At 35.9% G+C, this 15,812-nt stretch overlaps 1 protein-coding gene across 1 annotated transcript in view; it reads right to left on the reverse strand.

Moving 5' to 3' along the window:
* TBX20 (T-box 20) overlaps positions 1-15,812 on the reverse strand; it is a 47,591-nt gene that overhangs the window by 25,247 nt on the left and 6,532 nt on the right. The window contains exons 4-6 of the mRNA XM_018047138.1: positions 12,880-12,988; positions 9,353-9,511; positions 27-103 (exon numbers count right to left, since the gene is read on the reverse strand). Coding sequence (XP_017902627.1) covers positions 27-103; positions 9,353-9,511; positions 12,880-12,988 — 345 coding nt within the window. The remainder of the gene's footprint in view (positions 1-26; positions 104-9,352; positions 9,512-12,879; positions 12,989-15,812) is intronic.

Here is a 15,812-nt window from a genome sequence, read left to right on the forward strand (position 1 = left end):
AAAAGTAAACAGAAAATTCTCATTACCTCTCAATGTCTGTGAGCCTGGAGGAGTCCCGGAATCCTTTGGCAAAAGGGTTACTATCTATTTTCAGCTTGGTTATCTGGAAAGGGAAGATGAGTAACAAAACAGTGTCATGTCTATGGTCAAGGAAACAACATCAGAAATAAAAAATTTGTTCATTTTCCATCATAGCACCCCAAGAATGTCTAAGAATATCTTAATGTCACTCAGTATTGTGATAAAGGTTGAAATTGCTAAAGAAATTCATAAATTTGGGTGAATTGGTCAGAGAAGGCATCAAGGAAAAGGAAGTATTTGAGGACAGAGTATCTGTTCCTAAAACAGGCTGGAAGTCAATAAATAGAGACAATTAGAAATGGGGGCCTTTTATGAACAGTGTGCCTGATGTGAGAAGTATTTAAGAGCAGTGAAAGGCTAGAGCTGGACTAGGGAATGAGGAAACTGTCCAGAATTGGACAATACTTGCCAGCATTGGTGGGTAATGGGGAATAAAAAGAATGTTGCCTCATGCAGACCTGACAGCCTCATTTGTTAATACCATGGGCACCTATATATACCACAATAGATACCCCAATAATAGCTTCATGTTCAATACTGTACTGAAAAATATGACATAAATATATGATATAAAGTTTTCAGCATATAAATTTACCCCATTCCTCTTTCCATCTGACTAAATTAGAATCAAATTAATGGGTCTCCTGTTACCCTCCCATAGAATGTTACCTACAGACTCTATGCTTATATGGAAAAAAGCATTTCAAAAAATATTCTTATTTCCTAATAAGAATCATAGTCTGATTCTTATTAGGAAAGTCTGAAGTATTAAGTATCTATGCTGTGCTAGCCATAATTCCCACAGTACACAATACTAATGTAGAAAGATCCATTAAACCATATGCACTTCATGTTTCAGGAAAAATATATTAGGTACAAAGAAAATAAGTAAATAAAGGAAATACTAATTAAAAGATACTTGACTTGCAAAATTCCTGAGTATTAGAACTAAAAGGCATGGAGGAGAATGTAGGACACAACTAGTTAGTATCTGAGTTAGAACCACAGACACCTTTAAAGAGAATCATTGCTCATTTGTGTCCAAATGAGAGCCCACATTCATCTTTGGAAAGAGAGAGAAATACACACACAATAGTCTTAACCTGAAAAAAAAGTTAAGAGATTGAGGGAGGCATGCCTTCCTCTTTCAAAGTAAATAGTAAACACAATTAAAAACAGAACAACAGTCAACAACAGTTTGAAATATTGTTTTGCCAATATTTTTCCTTTGATCAGAATGTATCTACTGTTCACTTTAAACCATTAACACCTGAAGAATTGCTTTATTCATTACAAAAGAAAATCATTGTTTTTCTTTCTCAAGTTTTCTCAGTATGCACTAATCAATGTGCAAACTACAAAAAGCTATATGCGTCACTCAGAATAGAACTTCCCACACTGTCCTGGCCAAAGAGGTGCTACTTCTCTATCATTAATACTGGCAAGTTGTAAGATTGATTCTTTGATATTAGTTTTTTTTTTCTTATACAAGTTATTTATTTATTTTGATTTTCTAGCATATTTTATTTATTTATTTATTTAAATTTTATTTTTAAGGACACTTGGCAGTACCTCAGAAGTTCTTATTTTTAGCCTATGACATTTACTCTAGAGCAGCCAAAAATAAAACTGCTAATTTCCTTTTTAGCTTAGTTAATGGAAAATGGTAAACAGTGAAGAAAATAACCTAGATAAGTAAGAAACCTGTTCTTAATGGACAGCAACAGGACTTTAAGTTGAAAGAAATATACAGGAACTGCTGAGGTTGTCCCTAATGTATGGCCATCAATAGTTTGTAGAGAACCTCTCTCACACTCAGCCACCTCTTTAATTAAGGGCATGGATTTCTAAAGGGTGAAGTCTATTTTAACCATTCTTTTCAGACTAGGATTTAGTACTGAAGGGCAATTTTCAGGGCAAAGGCAAAAAATTTTGTTTGAAATAAATTATAAACATCTTATAAAGCCCAAGCAATCAATATATTCTAGGATTATAAATTATCAACAAGATTTTTGAATCCTCAAAGACAGGATTTTTTTGTCTCTTTCTACTGAATAATTATAAATGAAAATATTTCAGATTTCTAAATTGCTTTATAGATCATGAAAACACTTTCAAAATAATTCATCAACAAGACTGAGAACATGCAGTCCCTAAAATCCCATGAACAGGCAAAGTGATACACAGCTGACCAGAACTGGAAGTCATTTAAGTGTTACTAAAGAGGGTAACGGAGAAGGCAATGGCACCCCACTCCAGTACTCTTGCCTGGCAAATCCCATGGACAGAGGAGCCTGATGGGCTGCAGTCCATGGGGTCGCTAGGAGTCGGACATGGCTGAGCGACTTCACTTTCATTTTTCACTTTCATGCATTGGAGAAGGAAATGGCAACCCACTGCAGTATTCTTGCCTGGAGAATCCCAGGGACGGGGGAGCCTGGTGGGCTGCCGTCTGTGGGGTCGCACAGAGTCAGACACGACTGAAGCGACTTAGCAGCAGCAGCAGCAGCAAAGAGGGTGGCACCACATCCACTGCAGTGTTAGTGACGTTAGGGGTGAACCAAACCTAAAATTTTCCAACTGAAACTGTGAGGTACGTGAATAAAGTTAAGGCTCCTTTCAAGTTTAGTTCCTACAAACTCATTTATAAAATTAAAAAGTGCATGGATTTGCCAGTGGATAAAATTTTCTGAAGGCAGAGGCAAATAATATCTGATGGAGAAACAATTTTCAACAAAGTCCTTATGCAACCATCCCTCTAAAATGTGAACCAGCTCAGGAATTCCCTGGCAGTCCAGTGGGTAGGATTCAGTGCTTTCACAGCCAGGTCCTGGGTTCAGTCTGTGGTCAGGGAACTAAGATCATGCAAGCCGTGCAGGGCAGCAATAAATAATGAAATACAATTTTAAAAAATGTGAACCACATCAAGCTTTCTTTGAGTCTTCATAAACTAAAAGAATATAAAATATTATCCATATAATAACTAAAGACCTTCTATCCACTTTGTCCCTGAAAACGATTTTGAGAATTGCATTTGTTGTTATTTGTATTTCCAAAAGGTAAAGACTATTAGCTTAGAATGTGATGATTGTGGAGTTACTATAGAGAGTAAATACTTTCAGTGTGTGTTGTCAGCTAATGTGTCACCATATCTAGTATTACCACTATAACTTTGAATGAGAAGTAAATCCAATTCAACACAGGTTTTCAGATTTCTTTGGAATTTTCTTTCATTTATTAGAATTTTTCTCTTTCCAGTATCTTTATAGTCTTTCTTTCATCATCCCCAAGAGTATCAATGGTAACTTTTCTACTTTATATTTGGATATAATTTCAAACTGTAGCTTCAAGAATAGTATATACAGCTAGATTTACCAATTGGTTCAGCAGTGATTTAACTTTAGTGTGCTAGTTAGAGAAGCATCTCAGGACATTAACCCAGTATTTACTTTCTCTATGGGCCATATTACCTAATTCCTGTTATCTAATAATTACTTTTGAAAGTTAGAGGATAAAAGCTGAATAGATCTCTTACTACAATTGTTTGGGGGCCCTGAACTAACCACTACAGTCTTGAACAGGCTTTATGAAGTCCTGATTAGCAACACAGGAACTGTGGGTTAAACTTCTTAATGAGCTCACTGCAGTATCACTAGACTCAATCTATCGGGGTGCCAACAATAAGTTCCCCAGAAATGTTTGTTGAACTTTGCTTCAAAAACAAGCAGTCATAAATATGATTTCATGTTTACCAGTTATTGACTAAGTGAAATTCTTTTTAAGTTTATATAAAAAGCATTTCATTTTGTTTTCTATTTTCAGAAAAAGAAATTTTTAGATAGCAAAGTTTTAACATTCTAGTTAATCATACATTTTTAAAAGTTTAGGCACAGATTTAATCCCATAGATATTTAAATAATAACTAGTAGCTAACAGAAATTCATTTTTGCAGATATAGTTTTACATCCCTTTATGAAATTTGGGAGAACTGAAAAAGTTATACATTTGAGAGCCGATGAAAGAAAGGATCTGAGTTATATACAGTGATTTCAGTTGGACATCATTTTCATAATATAAAATGCCTGCAGCTTGTAATGCCATTGAATAGTGTCACCCATGTCAAAGGTAAAACGAAAAGAAAGATCCCAAAATAGTCAATTACTGAACATAATATGTATAGAACCCATGTGAAACAACCGAAATGTCTTTATGATTCAACAACAAATTTTAAAAACACAGTGTTTTTCATTTTGTGAGGAAAAACAATTAGCAAGTAAGGACAGTAGTATGTGCTTAAGAAATCCTGCAGTTTCAAGTGTATCTGCTGCTGCTGCTGCCAAGTCGCTTCAGTCATGTCCAACTCTGTGCGACCCCATAAGACGGCAGCCTAAATCATGGACTGAAAGTGAAAAGTGAAAGTGTCAGTCACTCAGTGTATCTGACTCTTTGTGACCCCATGGACTGTAATCCGCCAGGTTCCTCCGTCCATAGAGTTCTCCGGGCAAGAATACTGGAGTGGGTTGCCTTCTCCAGGGTATCTTCCCGACCCAGGAATCGAACCTGAGCCACCTACACTGCAGGCAGATACTTTACCATTTGAGGCACCAGGGAAGCCCATTCCAGCAAACATATACCCGTTTTTTTTTTCATGTATTATCTTGAAAATATGGATCATAATGCATTTCCTAACCACAAAATTCACTTTTTGAACATCTCCTTTATCTATAGATAAGTGTATGCATAAATAGAGGGCAGATTTTTACACTGCCAGCTGCACCAAAGAGAAAGGGACTTTTTCCAATAGTCATTATTCCATGTGATATCACTGGACTCTGAGTAGAGCTGGGGTTCCCAACCACAAGGTGAAATTGGCCCTCAGAGACCATTTCTCCAATTATCAGGAAAAGATCTGTCCAAAGGCATTTAAAAATGAAACCTGACCTACACTTCAACTCTACAGCAATGGCTTGCCTGCTCAAAAACAATGTATGACCTTTAAATCTTAAATTATAAAATAGTTTGTTGAGAGTGTAATGTATTTAGCTTTAAACTAATAATGTAAAGAAATGCAATCATTTCCTCACAAAAGCCAGAGGAAAAAAATAGCAAAAAATAGGGGAAAAAGTACCTTTTTCATTTCTTACAAATAAAACTACCAGACACCATAAATGAGAAGCTTTTTCACAAATTCTATTGGAAACTTTGATTTGGCTTTTAATATATATGAAAGTAATGTCTATCCAAAGTTTAAGAGATATAAATATGATCTTAAGTGTGAAATTTTTAATCTTCTCTTTATTTTCTGTTATTTAGCCATGAAAAATTATTTTATATTGTACTTAGTACATATTTAATTCCTATATATTTATTTTATGTTTATTATAGGTAAATCAGTAGACAAGCATGATATAGCAGTGTTTATTTCTATGCTCCTACCTTTAAAGCCATAACCCCTAGCACAATGCCAGTGTGTGTGTGGGGAGGGGGGATGTACATACACACACACACACACACACACACACACACACGTGTGTGCACACACGCGGCATTGTGCTAGGGATTATGGCTTTAAAGGTAGAAGCATAGAAATAAACTCAGACCTGGCAGGATCTATTGAGAAAAATCAGTTCTGATTTTAGTCATTTTTATTGTGGGTTATTTAGCAATGAAATGATATACTAATCATATCAATCACTACACTTAATGATGCAGTGAAAGCTAGATAGGCAGTGGTAGGTGGATTTTTGAACCCACTTATAATCTTAACTAGAAATAAACATTTCTCAAGAGGAGTAACTAGTATTGGGATATGTGGTTATTAGAATCTTAACCTATTTTAACTAAGTATTTTCAAATTCAGTTTCCCAGCCCTTACACTGTCAGTGGTCACTTTCTTAATCCTGCAATCTAGCATGATGCTTTCAAAAAGTAGGAATTAACACCCAAAAGGAATTATCCCACTTACCAGATTTGTGACCTTGGGCTAGTGTATTAACCATTCTGAACCTCAGTTTCTTCATCCACAAAATGGAGCTCATAGGGCCTTATTCAGGGGATTAGTATCAGAATTAAGTGATATATTATTAAAAATATACAGAGATTTTTTTTTTTCTAAGTTAAAAGTAACATCCAAACCATGAACCTTTGGTGGATACTAGTTTAGGGGAAGGCGCTAGGGGTTATAAAGACATTTGTTGGTCCATATGGAAATTTTTAATACGAACTCAGTTTTAAATGTGTTAAAGATATTGTGGTTACAAAATAATCTTACTGTCAGTCTGGGCTTGTAGAAGTACTTATAAGTATCATGATGCATACAACTTAGTTTCAAATGATTGAGAGGAGAAAAGTGGCTATCTAAACAGAGGTTGAGAAATGGAGCAGGGAAGGTAAAGCAAACTGGAAAAATGTTAATTGTTGAATCTGGCTAGAGAGTACCCGTGCTTCACTTTACTCTCTGTTTCACTTTTGGATTTTGAAAATCTTCCAAATAAATGTTGAGTGGGAACAAAAGAATTCAATGAGATAATGTCACTAAAGCATAGAGCTCCTATTAGAAACAGCTAATGCCAGCAGATATTCTGTCAATTTAGAATGATTGCCATCTTGTTACACTGGCTGCTATCAGTGTGAGGAGCTCCCTGCACATAGCAGGTAAGCAGTGAGCACATGCTGAAAAGAAAAGAAATTAACATAAAGAACTAAAACCCTTTAAAAAGGATGTCTTGAACCCATCAGGGTCACAAGCTGAGAGGCGGTGAGGTTCTGCTTTGCTGGGGACACCAACTACCTAAAGCTTAGAGGTTAAGAACACTGACATTTAACATCTAACCACCTGGATTTAAATCTATGATGGAAGCAGCAAGGTCTCATTGGATAAGTTATTTAACTCCATGCCTCAATTCTTTTGGCTATGAAATGTAACATAAAAATACTGTTGTTCCTATCTCAAGATATCATTGTGAGGATTAAATAAGACAATGTGCTTTAAATGGTGCTTTGCAGATGGTAAGTACCCAAATATTAGCTATTATTATAATCATGTAGATAATAGCCTCCTGTTCCATTTTCTGTGATATGAGAGGTCCTGCCAATATTAAGGATTGCACTTTTGCCAATTAGACAAAATCTCAGATGTTCTACTTAAAATTCCCTTAATTTTGTTCTGTCCATAATTTTCACAGATAATTTTCATAAAAGCAATGAAGTTTTCACATGACAAATTTTTGTTTCATTTTCAAACATCAACAGGGTTTCTTGTATTTCCCTAATAGCTCAGATGGTAAAGCATCCACCAGCAATGCAAGAATCCTGGGTTCAGTCCTTCGGTTGGGAAGATCCCTTGGAGAAGGAAATGGCAACCCACTCCAGTACTCTTGCCTGGAGAATTCCATGGACAGAGGAGCCTAGTGGGCTACAGTCCATGCAGTTGCAAAGAGTTGGACACAACTGAGCAACTAAAACACACACACACACACACACACACACACACACACACAGTGTTATGAGTGTTTCCCTGGTGGCTCAGTAGGTAGAGAATGTGCCTGCAATGCAGGAGACCTGGGTTCGATCCCTGGATTGGGAAGATCCCCTGGAGAAGGAAATGGCAAACCACTCCAGTATCCTTGCCTGGAAAATCCTATGGACAGAGGAGCCTGGTGGGTTGCAGTACATGGGGTCGCAAAGAGTTGGACACAACTGAGTGACTAATACTTTCTTTTTTCAATGTTTATAGTATAAAAGCTACTAATTCAGTTAGTGTAAGTTGAATGAATGTTTCAGGAATCTTTTCTGAGCCTGTGATATCTACCTTACATGTGTTCTCAAATAAATTGAAAATGGGATTGTTGATGTCAGTGTTCTAGATTCTAAGAAAAGTAGCATTAGTGTTTTAGGCCTCTGTGGGCTTCAGTCTATACCCAAATTCTTAGCTTGGGCATTCTCTGAAAGTTGCCACTCTTGTGTTATTTTAGGGATAATAAAAAAGTTATAGTACTTTGCTTTCACTTAAAGATAAATAATATGATAACATTCATACATTGATTTTATTATTTATACATTATTTCATTTTTTAAAATGCCATTAACTTTTAAAAATCCATATGGTGACAAATCCTCTTTGGGCATTACAGAGATAGTCTAATAGTCACAACATGCCTTTTTGATAGAGTGCCTTAGGGTTTCTAAAGGCATGTTTATGCAGAGCATCTCCTTTGAACTTTATAGGAATTCCCTAAGATGGTCCAGTTCTTAGTCCCAGTTTACAGGCAAAGAAAATGGCAGCCACAGTGATGAACTGAAGTCTACTCAAAGTCATATAGAAAGCCTTCAAGTTTATGCTGACCATTAAAGAAGAATAAATTGTGAAGAATCTTAATAGCACCCAGTCCTTAGCAACATTTTGATAATTATTTACCAACTTAGTCTAAGCCTTGCTGCTGCTGCTAAGTCGCTTCAGTCGTGTCTGACTCTGTGCGACCCCATAGACAGCAGTCCACCAGGCTCCCCCATCCCTGGGATTCTCCAGGCAAGAACACTGGAGTGGGCTGCCATTTCCTTCTCCAATGCATGAAAGTGAAAAGTGAAAGTGAAGTCACTCAGTCGTGTCTTACTCTAGGGACCCCATGGACTGCAGCCTACCAGGCTCCTCCGTCCATGGGATTTTCCAGGCAAAAGTACTGGAGTGATGCATAAATTTTAAATATGATTTACAACAGAGTAGAAAATACAAAACTCAGTATTATAAATTAGATATCTTGATGTTTATATAATACAGTTTATTATCTAAAGAGGTATTTAAAATCATTCTACTATAATTATCTTAGCCTGAATTTCAGCTGAATAAGTCTCACAAAATATCTAACAAATCAATAATTTCGGTAGTTGGCTAGACTGTGTGTGCTAATTTAGCAGAAAAACTGAACTTTAAAGTTTTATGAAGTCGTGAGTATATGGTTACTGTACATGATGAGGCCCTACCAAGAGGAGGTAAAGAAAACTGGTAAGAAGTCAGTTTGGGATAGGTTTTGGCAGGAGAGTGGGCAGTAAACAGCTTGACTGGGAAGGTAAAGGTTCTAGGAAACACAGACCTTTAAAACACTGAGCTGCAGTCACTCAATATAGTTGGAGGTCCTAGGTTGATTCTCCATAGCTTTCTTCAAAGTAAACTTCTGTTTTGAGTACTGGGATGGCCCTTCTCTCCAAGAAGATAAAAGCATCTGCTAAAACCTCATCTTTTTTGGCAAAAAAAAAATTGTGAAGGGTACACTCACCAGTTGATTCTGGTAGGCAGTGACCGCTGTAAAAACTGTTTCTGGAAAGATGAATGTTCTGAATTCTTCAGACTTCAGATTGAGTAATGAGGCTGTGTGGTCTTTCTTCTTAATGATGTGCACCCGTGGCTGGTACTTATGCATTGAGTTCAAAATTATCTACAATGAAGAATGGAAAGTACAGTACTGAATTTCAGGTTTTTATATTGCTGCTGCTGCTGCTGCTAAGTCACTTCAGTCACGTCTGACTCTGTGTGACCCCATAGACAGCAGCCCACCAGGCTCTCCCGTCCCTGGGATTCTCCAGGTAAGAACACTGGAGTGGGTTGCCATTTCCTTCTCCTTCTTATATTGCTAAACAGGCCCAATTACAATAAGGCAAAGAAAGGATCTAAAATCTACAGTTTCAAATGTAGTTTTAAGATTAAAATCTACCCTTTCCATTCTCCAGGCAAGTAATTTGTACATAATACAGCAGAGTCATCACTGTGAATCACATTTTACCAAAACAACTGCAAATAACACAGGTTGTTTCAAGTGTTCTTTCTAAAATTATAGAAGAAAAAGTCATCTGCAGGATAGGTTTATTTTGAAAAAAATAGTTTTTGTTTTTTAGTCTAGTTAGACCAAAGGCAGTATGTCTCTAAATTTTCTAAAGTAAGAAATTACATATTCGAGGAAGCCAGATTGTTACTTGGGACAGATCGGATAGTAGGGAAATAAAACTTAAAAGGTAGTGAGGTGTGAGATAGACTTTGGTTGGAATACTGAATCGATACTTTCTCGCTCTTTTAATCTTGGGCCAAGTGATCTTACCTTTCTCACCCCATTTTCTTAAATGCAAAAGCATTTAAGTTTTAAACTCACAGGAGTTGTGGTGAGAATCAGATGATGTAACTCTTGTAAATCACATAGCAAATAGGAAGTACTCAGTAAATATAACTGTATTATCATCATCATGTCTGATAGCTTCATTGATTCCAACTTCCAGGTACAAACTAAATAGGAATGATAATGACAGCTGTCTTCCATTCTATAGCTAATAAGTTGCCCAATACTTAGTAATCAGAAACATACCCTTGTTTACAAAGGCACTATTTTTCATGTATTATTTAAATAAAATACAATTGCCATTATGAAATTTGAGCAACAAATCTACTTTCAGATATTAAAGATTTTCTACATCTCCCTCAACGCCACACCCAGACAGCTATCTAAGTATATAAAATTGAGTATGTTTTTCTTGGGATAACAGGGCTCACATTGTATGCCCTTCACCCCAGGAGCCTAGCAGAGAGCATGGCTCTCAGAGGAGGTGTTTGATACATGCTGTGGCAGGACCAGGGTCAACAGCATGCAGTATTGTCCCTCTCTTGTCTCCTTGGCTAACTTGGGTGTGTGGGTGAATGTCAATGCTGGTTGACTTTAGGAGAGTTAAATACTGGTCACTGGGAGACAACTGATAGAGAATCAATCTGTTTCTGTACTGAGATAGACACCAGCAAAGTTACAGGGCGTTAACTGGCATTGAATTTTGAATATGCCATCTTTTTATGAATTACTGAAGCAAATGAGAGCTTAAAATAAATCAAAATAAACTTTAAAAAGTTATCTCTTTGTATAATGCATTTATTCCAAGGAATTCAAGATATCTGTGCTCAGTCCTAAAACTGGAATAAACTTGAAGTGATAAAGCCAAACATTTGCCTCCTGAAACTGGTATAAGAAAAACCTGAGCATTCACTGTATGTTCTACTAAGAAGATAAGAGTTTTCAAATCACATGCGCACACACATACATACACACTGGAAAAAGCCCTAAGCTTTAAATAAGGTCCCCTCTTCCTTATTTATACCAGCCCTAGGTTAATTTCCTTTAGGAAAGGGTATTGGACAGACTCAGACCCCAGACTGAATCTCAGACCCCAGGGCTTCTTGAACCTCTGCTCCGGCTTTCGTGGATCTAAGAAACACTGATAGAAATGTAGACTTTATTTCATTGGAGAAATAAATTCCTGGAAATAAGAAATTTTCCTATTATAAAACCAAAAATGTATCTGTAAAGGGGGGCTTCTTCAGGGCTGATTCAGAGCACTTGTCTAAACAACACAAGACCTGAAAAATTTCCTGGTAGTTTTCAGAACATACTGTTTCTGTTGAAAAAGAGTTATATTAAATAATAAAAATTTAAAGCCAAAATGGATATTAGCAATCATCTAAGATTTAGGCAAACAATCTGTCACGGTCTGGTCTTGGCGTAATCAAACTAGAACCCAGAGCTCCTGAAGTATGGCTTAGTGCTATTCCTCCCCATGAAACTGATGCTGAAAGGAAAACACACCAATTCTGGACAACTGAGTTGTAGGTTAACCTAGTTACTCTGACTTGGTCAGGATAAACAAGGTCTCCTGTGGGCATATGGATGGTGGCAGTGCCTGAAGTGATTTACTTGGTTTTAGGTTCAATCCAATTTTTTGAAACTATGTCTAGAGCTCTTTAACTTATTATCTATGTATATGTAACCTTTCTTTTTGAAAAGTTTTGAGACTCTTCTTCTAAATTGCATAGATCCAATAAAAATTAAAACCTTAAGTAACAAGAGCCTTAATAAAAGGGATAACAGAGAGAATAATTATATCAGAATATCTAAGCCAAGGAGAGAAATTATGAAAATACAATTTGCTTTCTGGCAAACAGGGCAAAGAAAAAAAAAAGGAAACAGTATTCTCCTCATCAAAAAGAAGCATGCGTGTCTGTCTGAAGTTTCCTTAGCATAAAATCTAAAACACTTTTTAAAATGTAAATCTTTACTTAAGCACATGAAATAACATCACAGATAGTTCCTTAAAAAGCATTCCTAGCAATTGTGTAAAAGCCTGTGTCAATGGCTGTTCTATTAAATGTTGATAGGAGCTCAGAATTCCAGTTTCTCTTTTCTCCACATTTTGATGAATTCCTTATTGATATATAAAATCAAATTGTTTTGTTTTTAACTGCAAGACTTCTCTGTGTTCTAATATTCGTAAGATTCACTACAGAAGAGATTGTAAAAAGCGAACAGCACTTTTCCAAATTTATTTGTACGTAAAACCCTTTGGTCCCATTGTATTTCACAAGAATGTATTCTGCAGAACACATTTTGGGAAACCGCCACTGGAGGTCTCAGCCCCATTCCCTTTATGCTGTGTTATCTATCACTGATAGAAATTAAATATTTAATCCAAGAATGGGCTGTAGTAACCTCCAAAATGCACATTCCCTTTGTTTAGTTGGCACAGGTGGTAAAGCATTTGCAGAAGTGGGATTCCACGGTGCCAAAGATCCCTGACCCTCTTACATAGAAATGGCATACAGCATCTCTGTATGTATCAGAGTTCCCCAAAGAACACAAAAATGTTCTCACAGAATGACTCAGAGCTGGAAGGCTGGAGGGGAAAAGGGAGAAAAGGAAGAGACTTCAGCAGAGAAGGTTTCACGTAGCTTCTCCATTCTACCCTAGGGAATCCGCGTAGTCCAAGCACTACTTACATGGCCATGTTGATCCAGTTCATTGTTTGTGAGTTTCACCTTTTCAAAAGACACCATCTGTTTGAGTAGCTGCTCGCCAGTAAAAGGAGAGTCTGGATGTACATACAACCTAAGAAAATTATGACAGAATTTTATTGAGACATTTTTAAAAAAATCTCACTGTGGGTTTTAAAATATCCTGATTCTAAAGGAACACAAAAATCTCACATAAATGGTGAATTTTTATTTGCCTCATTTAATCTCAAATTTAATAATACAGCAATGCCAAAATAATGCTAAAACATACAAATGTGTTTCTTTGTGTACCAATGACTTTAAAGGGGTAATACTTAATACATTTTCTATTATTGATTTTCAAGGGATAATACTTAATACATTTTATATTATTTGCTGAGCAAGTTGTTTTTTTAAAGGTGTTTTTTTTCCCATCTAATTAATCAACTACTGGTCTGCTTCTGTCAAATATAAAATTCAATTGTAGATATTTTCAAAGGAAAGTCTAGGTTATACTAATTGCATAATGAGCTCCTAGCATAAACATTGCTAAAAAGCAGTGAAGGCAAATAAGTTAAAAGAGGAAACAATTCTAGAGAAGCTATCCATTTAAACTCGAAGGTGGCTCAGTTTAAAGTTTGTTTTCTTTATAAGCATGACAGTGCTTAATACAGTGACCCTGGGAACTTTTAATAGATCACATAGTCTATTTGCTTCTCCGGGTACCTTAATATTATTTCTTTCATCATTATCTAGTTAAGTGCTCGCTAATGAGAGTGAAAACAAGCTGGGTAAGCTTCAAATTATTTAGTGTATTTATCTGTAAATAGCCTAAGCACTCCCCTCTCCCCCCAAAACAGCTTTGATCGGGGGAAAAATGTACTTATCAGGTATTTGTCATTTATTGATCAGCTGCTATGTTTTTGGCTAGCTTTTACCTACTGACAGTTAAATGTAAGTCATTTGCTTTACCTGCAAAGCTTTAAACTAAGTACAGCTCTTTGTAAATCACAATTCTAATATCCATTTAACACAAGCTTTTCTGAAGTCATGGGAGATTATAGAACTAATAACAGGGGAAGGAAATGTCCTTGATTTAATGGGATAAATTCCTTTATCCATGCCACAGGTTATTCATATTTATATTTTGTATCGAATCTTTGTAACTACCATTAAACATACATATTATGGAGGGAACAAAGGAAAGGGAAAAAGTTAAAAAAAAAAAAAAAAAAACCTTTCCTAACAATATTCATGTAAAGAATAAGAAGTCTGTGCTATAGTTTGTCACACAGAGGACTAACAATAGAAGAATTGGAATCACAGGCTGCAACTCACAAAGCCCACCAGGATCTAAGCAAAAAACAGGCTAACAGTACTAAAGATTCTTACCAGACCCATACAAGAACTTTAAAGGTTTTAGGTATTTGCCTGAATAATTTTTTAAAGGAGTGCTCAGAATTGCCTTTCAATTGAAGTATTCTTCAATGACACAACCATAATATTAAATAGCTTTTCAAATAGCACCCTTCCAAGGCTATTACTCTATATACACAGTTGTTTTACTAATAAGCACCACATCCTGATTAGAAAAGACACTGATGCTGGGAAAAATTGAAGGCAGGAGGAGAAGGAGATGACAGAGGACGAGATGGTTGGATGGCATCACCGACTCAATGGACATGAGTTTGAGCAAGCTCTGGAAGATGATGAAGGACAGGGAAGCCTGATGTGCTGCAGTCCATAGGGTCACAAAGAGCCAGACAGGACTGAGGGCCTGAGCAACAACAACCACATCCTACCCACTCCTCCAAAAAGGACTAAAAATATTTAGTCCTAAAAGTTAGTGAGATGGTCCCTCTTTATGTATCAATTTACCACATATAATAAGGTTAATAAATATTAATTTATTTAAATATCAACTTTTTTTAAAAAGGAAATGTCCTATGAAATTTATTTCATAAATTTATTTAAAATAAAACATTATTTAGGTTAATACAACGTCTTGCCCATTACTATGACCAAGTGATATTGTCAAGCATCATTTCTTCTGATTAGAAATAACTGACTGATGAATTTTAGTCTAAAATAAAGTCTTTCAAAGAGCTAGAATTGCAAGGAATTTCTACCATAAGTACAAAAATGATCACCTCCCAAATTCTTTCCCTTTCCCTTATGTAGCTACAAATTATAGCAGTGTGTTTTAATAGCAATAAAAAATAGTTGCTTGTATAATCTAGAATATTTATATCCTATAAGGCACAAACATTTTAATCTAATATCAATATAAATAAACTGAACTAGGATGAACGAAAAAGCATACAGGAAGCCCCGCTTCTCTCAAGTCTCATGGGACTTAAAATTCCAGCAATAGCTTAAACATGCTTCAGTTAAGATAGTGTATTGGTACATGCTTTCTTTTTCCAGCCAGAACAGATTAGTAACATAAACAAGGCATGTCATATTCCCAACTGGCCTAAACCAGTTCCCCATACCTTTAGATAGGAGGAAAATGTATGCTAAATAAGAGTGATTAACTTCTTAGAGGAAAGACTTAAAGGAAAAAAAAAAAGAAAAGGGGTGGGAGAGGCTGCTTGTAAAAATAGTTAGGAATCTGCTAAATTACTCTGCTTTCTGTCTCCTTTCTTCCTTTCTCTCTTTCCCCTTTAAAAAAAAATTGTAAATATTGGAAAGAAGCTCTAGATTAGTGTGAACTGGCTAGTTAATAGTTAATAGTAGAGAACACTAATTATATTTCTTTAAATATCTATTGTAAATTTGTCATTTATAGTCACTCAAAATGAGTGTCATTAAAATTTTTTTTTAGTCCTGATTGTTATTTAATATATCGATTTGGAAAGGCTGGGATCCTTCCTAGTCTTTTGTGGGAATGGAAAACTCAAGAGAGGCTCCTTTTAATCTCGTCTCTAGTGTATTTA

The sequence above is a fragment of the Capra hircus genome, chromosome 4 (assembly GCF_001704415.2).
Source record: "Capra hircus breed San Clemente chromosome 4, ASM170441v1, whole genome shotgun sequence".
NCBI lineage: Eukaryota > Metazoa > Chordata > Mammalia > Artiodactyla > Bovidae > Capra > Capra hircus.